General features: G+C 39.7%; 1 protein-coding gene across 1 annotated transcript; it reads right to left on the bottom strand.

Moving 5' to 3' along the window:
* Nucleotides 1–446: 446 nt before the first annotated feature.
* On the bottom strand, nucleotides 447–8,018 carry piwil1 (piwi-like RNA-mediated gene silencing 1). The gene is made up of 21 exons (XM_014968924.2): nucleotides 7,920–8,018; nucleotides 7,382–7,478; nucleotides 6,692–6,794; nucleotides 6,309–6,437; nucleotides 5,967–6,181; nucleotides 5,557–5,678; nucleotides 5,396–5,476; nucleotides 4,938–5,135; nucleotides 4,701–4,809; nucleotides 4,374–4,500; nucleotides 4,018–4,135; nucleotides 3,700–3,814; nucleotides 3,432–3,619; nucleotides 3,179–3,251; nucleotides 2,596–2,796; nucleotides 2,253–2,356; nucleotides 2,024–2,094; nucleotides 1,789–1,942; nucleotides 1,448–1,573; nucleotides 1,221–1,368; nucleotides 447–784 (listed from the first exon to the last, which is right to left on the bottom strand). The coding sequence occupies exons 2-21, from the start codon at nucleotides 7,448–7,450 to the stop codon at nucleotides 668–670; spliced, it is 2,568 nt and encodes an 855-aa protein (XP_014824410.1). The 5' UTR covers nucleotides 7,451–7,478; nucleotides 7,920–8,018; the 3' UTR covers nucleotides 447–667.
* Between the last annotated feature and the right edge of the window lie 325 nt (nucleotides 8,019–8,343).

Below are 8,343 nucleotides of genomic sequence, written 5' to 3'. Positions count from 1 at the left end.
GAGGAAAAAAAGAGAATGTATGCAAAACATTCTAACTTTCTTACAATTTTCGGCCAAGCAGCCATGATAATCTACAGCAAACTGATGATCATCCATTCCTCTTTATGGACCATGTCCACAGACATTGCTTTTATTTGAGTGACTGCAACTCTTTTTGTACTTTGTCCATTTGTAAAATTGTTTTTAAATGTTTATACTTGATTTTCAAACTGCCTTTTTTGTACATTTAAATTTCTAATCAGACAGTGCAAGCTTTCCCCATGGTGTCTTTAAGAGCATATTATGTCTGCAATCGTGTGCTAGCTTTCTGAGAAGAAATTATCAGCCTATACTGATGGTTACAAATTATTGTGTGGGTGTGCATGTGCAATCTTTTTTAAAAAGATAAATAAATTTAATATTTTTAAATGCTTGTGTTTCGTCTTGAAATGACAGATCACACACCAAAATGTCTGAACATTTATTTAAACAACCAACGTAATTCTGAACTGTACTATTCTAACAGTTTCTCTTGACAGTTTTTTTTTTAAAACACACACACAAAAAACCCAACTGTGTAACTTAATTACACATAACAATAACATGCAGGACCACATACAAACTGCTTTTCTCCAACAAAATAACACTCATAGGAAAATTGAGTGGGTGACAAAACAACAACGGTCCTTTAAAGATAGAAAAGGTAGTCGTCCAGCTTGACGTTGGGCTGCTTGTGAATGCTCTGCCCAACCAGGAAAGCCAGCTTATGGCCGTACTGGCAGGGAGCAGGAACACGGATGATTCCCTAAAGCACAAACGAGAGGGAAAAACATGAGCTGCAAAGAATAAATCATTTCTGACATTTTAAAGATTAATCATATGCAAGATTTAGCATGAGCTTCATTACATTATAGGTGTAAGAATATATATAATGTTTGGGCAGATTGTTTTAGCCATAATTACCTGAACCTGGAATAAACAGGTTCAGGTTTTATCCAACTTAAGGTAGATAAAACCTGAACCAGTTTTATCTAACATGAGAGCTGAATCAAAGCTTGAGCTGGCAGGAACACCCAGATGTGTAATCTCTTTTTAAACTAACCTGAATGTCGTTTAGCCTTAACAGAGCAACTTGATTAGGCTGAGAAATTATTTCAACTATCAGGCTATTTCTCCAAAAAATATCCAAATATCATTTCTCCTGCTGAAAAATCCTGTAGTCCATTTCTGAACCTGCCCACCTGCCAGTTGTAGTACATGTGACAGAGCTTGTACGTGAGCCGCTGCATGTGGTCAGGCTTCAGTCCGCTGGTGTCGTAGACGACGTTGTAGTGAGTGGGTGAAACGCTTCCGGATCTGACGGACTGGCTCACGATGTAGAAGTCGTACCTGGTGAGGAGAAAAGTACAGCTCATTTTATTTTCTAGCTACAGCATCAAGACATGCTAGAGGGACAGTTAAAACGTACCACTCTGGACGGGTGACCTCCGTGTCAATGACGGTACCCGGTGGTGGGTTGGTGAACTTGTCGCCGATCATGGTGAAAAACCTGCTGCTGATGCGCTTCTTGACCACCACCACACTCAGCTTGGGCCTACAATGAGGAGATGAAGCTCATTATAAACACAAAGAACAGAGGCCAGGTTTTAATGCTCCGATAAACCAGATCTGTGAAATGCTCTTATGCCATTCCCTACAAACTATGTAGGAACCAAGATACATTAGTTCAACAGAGGAAACCACTGCATAGTACCTCCAAATGAACAATGCATTAGCTTTGGAGGAAATCTTTTTAGCCAACAAACTTACTCATAGTCCTCCCCCAGGGACTTGATGGAGTCCATCATCTGAGCCACCTCGTAGTTGACGACACTTTGCAACTGGCCGTCTCCTACTCCGTCCCGGTACACAATGATGCGAGATGGCAGGCAGTTATTGAACTTCAGGTAGTCTTTCAGGGCACCTAGGTGAAAAAGGGCAGTCTTCTTTTAAGAAGAAGTTTTACAGAATAAAGGTGTTGAGCAGGAAAAAAAAAGAAACTTACCAGTCAGGGCCATTTTCAGTCCATCCATTATTTCCTGACCTTTGTGCTGCAGGACACACTTCGAGTACCATCTTGGAGAAAAATAAAAAGCAAAATGCTACTAAGTGACTGAAGACAAAGATTAAGGAGTCTTTAAAACAACCAATTCAATGCCATAAAGTGCACATGTTGAGCCCAATTGAACTATGAGTATGATAAAGCTGGATCAGTCTCTGTTGCGGCTGCTAACCTGCTCATGGTCGGGTTGAGGCTTGCCACCAGAGCGCCGATGGACCGCTTCCCAGCAGACGTGTCATGGTAGCAGTCAATGCCCACAATCATCAGCTGTTTGAGCTGCATGAATCACACTTTGGTCATTCAGTGAAATATCCATATCAAATGTTAATGCTAATCTTAAACACAAAGCACTAAAACCACTGAACTTACTTTTACCTAAAACTGATTACAAATGAATAATGATTTCTGAAAGAAAAACCATAAACCCCATCAACTCACCAATAAGAGCTAAGAATGGAAATATGCAACATGAAGAAATCAAGAGGCAGGAATGTCAAAAATGTTCCTAGACTTACAGGGATCTCCACACTCCACAGCTCTCCTCCCATTTTGCAGGCCATCTGCAGGGCGATCTTCGTTGCCACAGTCATGAGCGCCTGAGGTCGGCTGAGGGTGCGGGCCACCACACACTGGCTGGGAGTCGGACAGTCCAAACAAAGGTACTTCTTAATGCTGTCGTACTTGTCCTTGTTGCTGTTGGGAAGGACAACCACCACCTAGAAATTATAATTACAAAAACAAAGTTAGAAAATGGAAAATAATTTAACTATTCTAGTCAAAGATATAAAAATGTTAGCATGTAGATTTTCACATTTTTAAATTTGTATCATACAAGTTTAATGGAGTGTTATTGTGCCGAATACTTTATGCAAAAACGTTCACATTAAAATTATTTGCAATCTACATAATGCCAAATTTTACAACACTTGCCAGCAGTGGACTTAGTCTAATAAAAGAGTATTTAAGAAAATGGGTTGTTATTGTCTATAGTCGCATAGCATATGCTCTGCATTCAGATTAATAGCAAATGTATAAGATCCCCAAACATCCCCTGTGGGGAATTAATAAAGTTACATCTTATCTTATTCCAGAACAAACCATTTGAGTCTGTTGTCCCACGTTGTGCTGCAGCGCTTTGAGGAGAGACAGCTGATTGTCTTCAAACTCAATTCTGTATAAGAAGGAAAACTAGGTTAAAAGAAAAAAGAAACTAAATGGTCTTACTTACCTTGCAACATATTAATAGTTAAAAATCTACTTTATTGCCACCAAAAATTAACAGCTATACCACAACATTTTAGAGGGAACAAAATGTGATGGATGGAAATCTGAAGTAGGACAAAGGACTCGCATTATAGGCCTTTGCATCCGGATGCCGATGGGCCCGGAGACTTTGTGCAGGGTTTGCAGGAGGGACTGCGCTTCGTTGCTGTTGCGTCGAGAGTGGAACAAGAGCCAGTTGTCCAGTGGGGGAGCGCTTATCACAGGTATGCCACGCATCTCTCTGGACCAGTCAGCTGATTGGGGGTTGTAATCATACTAGAGGACATAATAGCGATACATAAACTCAGGATAAATTCAATCGATTCTAAGGGCAAAGTTCTGGATTGGGAACACACGGATCTTGGTCCTTGGTAAATCCTCTCTCCTCCAAGGACTCTGCCAGTCAGGTTCAGAAGTTTCTCGTCAAAGCTGAGTCCCCATTTCGACATCTCCGACTGCGCATCAGCGTTCCTTAGAGGTAAAAGAAACTACGTTTGACAACATGTTTGCAGAAAGGCTGACACAAAATGTGTGGTTTTCAATTAAAATATTAACATACTGGTATCGAATTAAGGCAATTTTATAAAATAGCTTTACTTTTTTTTAAGGCTTGGAATTATTACAATGTTTCATGTGGTCATAAAGCATGTAAGCTGACATTTATTTCCACCTACTTGTGAATGCTCGTTATAAATCTGTTGAGCTGCCTCTCCCTCTGGTCTGGGTTCAGTCTGGTGTGTGTGCTCAACTCCTTCATTATGGTGAAGTCATTCCGCATCTTATCAGTCAACCCTGTAAAATATGATTCACTTTTTACATATTCAACAAATTATGTATTACATCAAGGCTACTTTGAATATGAATTGACTAATCAAAAATCATCAGCAGAATTTTCAGCAATTACCTGACATTATGCAGCACGGCCAACAGACACTGAAATACTTGTGTCTATACATGGTTGCAAATACATTTTCACTCCTGCAACAAATTAAGCAATAAATTTTTCTATTGTTGCAGCTTAAAACTCCACCTGTGAGGTAGCACAGTTCTGGCACGAGCATTGCCGGGCCAGGAGGGGGCGCTCCAGGAAGGCCCATCTTCTTCACATGGCTAACCAGCAGCACCTGGTTTACATCATGGATGTCCAGACCGTATTGCTATGGAAAAAAATAGATCCAGAGTAGAAAGGAAAATAATCAGGCTGTTTTAAACTCGCACACAATTACTGTCGGGAAATGTTTTTTTGTTTGTTTTTTGTGGTTGCATCTTTAAATCAAAACTGGCACATAAGACACCGACTTGAGTCTACATTAATCACTGTGGACTAACCAAGAGCATTTTGTGTTTTAACGCTTACGTTCTTGTAGTAGTTCTTAAAAGAGATTTCTGTGTCTCCTCTAGTGAAAGTGTTGCTGGGAGTGTGATCCCAGGCAATGTCATCAACCCTGTAGGTTTTGTTGTTGTACCTTAAAATGAAAAACATTATGTAGAAACCAGGTCTTGGAATATGTGTAAGATATTTATAATTATTCCAACAGAAGCCACTTAAAGTTTAAAAACATGGAAACAACTACAAGGATGCGTCAGGTCTTACTTTGTGAGAACGATCTGGCCAATCAGCTCCTTGGCACAGATGTCAGTGTAGCGTTCTCTTCCACACTGCTGCCTCAGGTTGATCATGAGGTCGAGCACCGTCTCACTACGAAGCACCTTGTGGCTCACGTCGGTGCACATCATGATGGAGGACTCGTAATTGAGGATGGTGGTGGAGTACCCCGGCCAAATTGTTAATCTAAAAACAAGACAAAATAAAAAAGCCTTGGTGATCACAAATCCGAAAGAAACTTTAAAACTAACAACCTGCAATCAGTAGTTCTTTTTTTTTCTCCTTATTGGTCAACCAGCTTTTAGTTTCTTTCAACATCTATCAACTAAGACAAAACATCTGCTCTGCTCTTGTCAGTTGATTGTATTGTTACTGAAAAATTTTACTAATGTTGAAACATGTTGATTTTAAACGCAAGCAAAACAAATAAATAACAACCAACATACTTGTGCTGTCTGATCTCATGTGGCTCATTGGGGTTGTAGTAGTTGCGTCCAATCTGCTGCATGTTCAAAACTCTCAGGATCCTGTGAAATTCAATGCAATAAATAAGATGACTACAAGTTCTCAACGAGGCTCCTGATGTTATTTTAGCCCTCTGACCTACCGTCTGAAGATGAGGTTGTAAAACTGAATGCACACTGGTGATGTGGGTGGCAGCTCGTTTGTCAAGGTGACGGTGATCAAAACCTTCTCCTTATTCCTCGTCTCACTATAGAGGACAGTCTCCTAAAAATTCAACAAATCATAAAAAAAAAACAAAGCTAGATAATCAAATAAACAGAAAGCTCTTAAAAGTGCAAAAATAGGAAAACAGCCATTTAATATTACTGTGAGAGCACATTTTTTTTCTTTTACATGACTGATGACAGCAGAAACGTTTTAACCATTTACTGAAATCTGAAATATTCTATTAGTTGGTTTAAACTTTTAGATGCGCAGAGGCTGACCCAGTTAAAACCATTAAAACATCTGCAGGAGGTGCTGGAGGTGGAACTGAAGAGACTCATGCTGTACCTTGCTGTGCAGTCTGTGAGGCAGGAAGAGAAGAGCGCCATCGAAGTTCCGAGCTGTACCAAGGACTTCTGAGTGCTGGAAGAGGAGGGCAGATCTCAGGCGCCGCGACTCCATTGCAGGTTTGAAGTCCACGTGGTACTGATAAAGAATCCACTGAGGGCGAGACAGGATCCGGAAGAAGTTTGCAGTCAACTTGATGGTGGCACCAGATGTTCCTGTAGGAGTGTGCACAGATATGACCTTTACGATATTCCTCATCTCACACACACACACACACACACAAAAAAATAAATAAAAAAAAAATATATATATTCCAGTACATGTCTGTGGTAATGGACTGACCAGTCTTTGATTCCTTCACATGTTCCATCGCCTGTCTGGTGTATACTCCTGTGTCATGAAAGTCCCGTCGGCGTCCGCCTCGTTCTCCAAGCTTCACTTGTTGAAACCCAGTTGAGATCTGCAGAACAGCTGTACACAGAATTTAAACTGTTCACAAAAAGCGGTGGGACAAAACTGAAAGTTAATACAGAGCACAGTGCAACTGGGAAGTATCCATATTTTATCCAAATGTGAAAAAAAGTGAAGCTTTCCAGATGCACTGTAAATATAGACTGAATAGCCATTATTGCAAACAAGTCCTAGAAATCTGTCAAAAGTTCAGACTCCCACATGCTTTTTATATTTTAATGCCCTATTTCCAGCATTCACAAACTTTATTTCACCTTCTCTGGCTATGGCTCCAGGGGCGCCCTTCTGTCTGCCTCGGCCAACCAGCTCGCCCTCTGCTGGAGGGGGAGGTGCTGGTGCCACCTCATGGGCCTGGGTCTGCCAACGACCAAAAGAATAAGAATAAAGTTTCAAATCCTGTTGAGGACTGCAGTTGGAGACGCCAAGTTTAATAGCTAATGTATTCACATACCTGTATACAATAAGTAAAGAAAAATCAAGTAATTTAATTTGTGAAAATGTGCTTAAATGGCCAACAATGTGTGGATTCCATAAAAAACCATTTCTATTTTAATACCAGCATATGTAAATATGCATATAAGGTCATTCTTCAACTACAATATGCTACACAATCTAAGGAGCTATTGTAAGATTTTTTAATGTAAGCATTTTCAGTCACAACTTCTCGTGAATTTTAACTTTCTTAACTTGTATGCACACACACACACATAGTATGTTTCAATTTATTGCAACCAAAATGGGAATATTTTTCACATAACCAAAGCCATGTTCAAGTTTATATTTACAAGTTTCATATTATGCACCATAACATGTACAATGTAAAACTTTCCCAGCTGAGTATATTTTTTAATGGAGTCGATTGAATGGGTCTCGACTAAAGATGGCCTGGATGCCAAAAGAAGGCAGCAATGCAGCGTGTATTTAGAAAACGATGTGAAACTTACCGCTCCGGGCGCTGCCGTGTCTTGGCCACGTGCTCTGCCTCTTGATCTTGCTCGTGCACGACCGGTCATTGTCGGTTACTCTGCAACGGCACAACTCCTAGAGGAAAAAGGGGGATTTCTTTCGCTTTTTCTTTTATTGTGGATGAGAAATTTCAAAGCACACTAACGAACAACTCGATGTACTTTACTAACAAAAGCGCACTAGTATGAGTCGCATACAAAGAGAAAACTATGGGTCCTGAAGGGAGACGAAGGCCTCAGGGTTAACTTGCTGCTAGCTCACCAGGTGCAAGCTAATTTTTGGAAACCGGAAAAAATAAAAAGATAAACATACATTTACTGTACATTACTGCACGTTATTTCAAACATATACATATTTTTGATTTAACAAATTTCTAGGCAAATTGTTGAAAATTAACAAATTTTGAAATACTTTTTCTTTTTTTTAAACTCGGCAGGGAAGTTCGTTTAGGAAGCTATTTGGTCATTGTCAGTATGTTTTTTGTTTGTCTATTTTAATCTATTAAAGTTTACTTACTTTTTAAATAATTCTTCGCAAACAGAAACGTTTCGCGCAGATCCCATCCAGAATCGAAAAGACTAAATGTTGCTCCTAATTTGCTTAAGTACTCCAATGAAACATATATTAATACGCCACTTCGATTTCATTTTCCTCCTCGTAATATGCCTTATAACTAAATATTGTGTCGTTAGTAATGTCTTTCTTTTAAAAACCATAACAGAGACTTTACATAAGGACTTATGAAGACATAAGCACATGTAATGTTTGGGAACTAGTTTTCCGGGCGGATTAATCTTTTCAACATGTTGCAGTTCTCTGTGGGATTTTTAGTAGCTGCTATCGCTTTTATCGCCACTAGATGGAGACAAAGACAAGAAATAACTAGCAGTCCATACTTGATTGTGGCCAAGGCACACAAACTCAACCTAATATGGACCTA

The sequence above is a fragment of the Poecilia mexicana genome, unplaced genomic scaffold, assembly GCF_051168715.1.
Source record: "Poecilia mexicana isolate PSO_F unplaced genomic scaffold, ASM5116871v1 scaffold_9, whole genome shotgun sequence".
NCBI classification, from domain to species: Eukaryota; Metazoa; Chordata; class Actinopteri; order Cyprinodontiformes; family Poeciliidae; genus Poecilia; species Poecilia mexicana.
The sequence above is the reverse complement of the archived record's forward strand: the minus strand, read 5'-3'. Positions and strand labels throughout refer to the sequence as shown.

Bases quoted from the DNA above. Each gene is read 5' to 3' on its own strand.
- piwil1 (XM_014968924.2), bottom strand. From the start codon at position 7,450: ATGACCGGTCGTGCACGAGCAAGATCAAGAGGCAGAGCACGTGGCCAA. The intron at 6,795-7,381 runs GTAAGTTTCACA...GGTCGTTGGCAG, and splicing joins ACACGGCAGCGCCCGGAGCG to ACCCAGGCCCATGAGGTGGC. The intron at 4,501-4,700 runs GTAAGCGTTAAA...TTTTTTCCATAG, and splicing joins TTAAGAACTACTACAAGAAC to CAATACGGTCTGGACATCCA.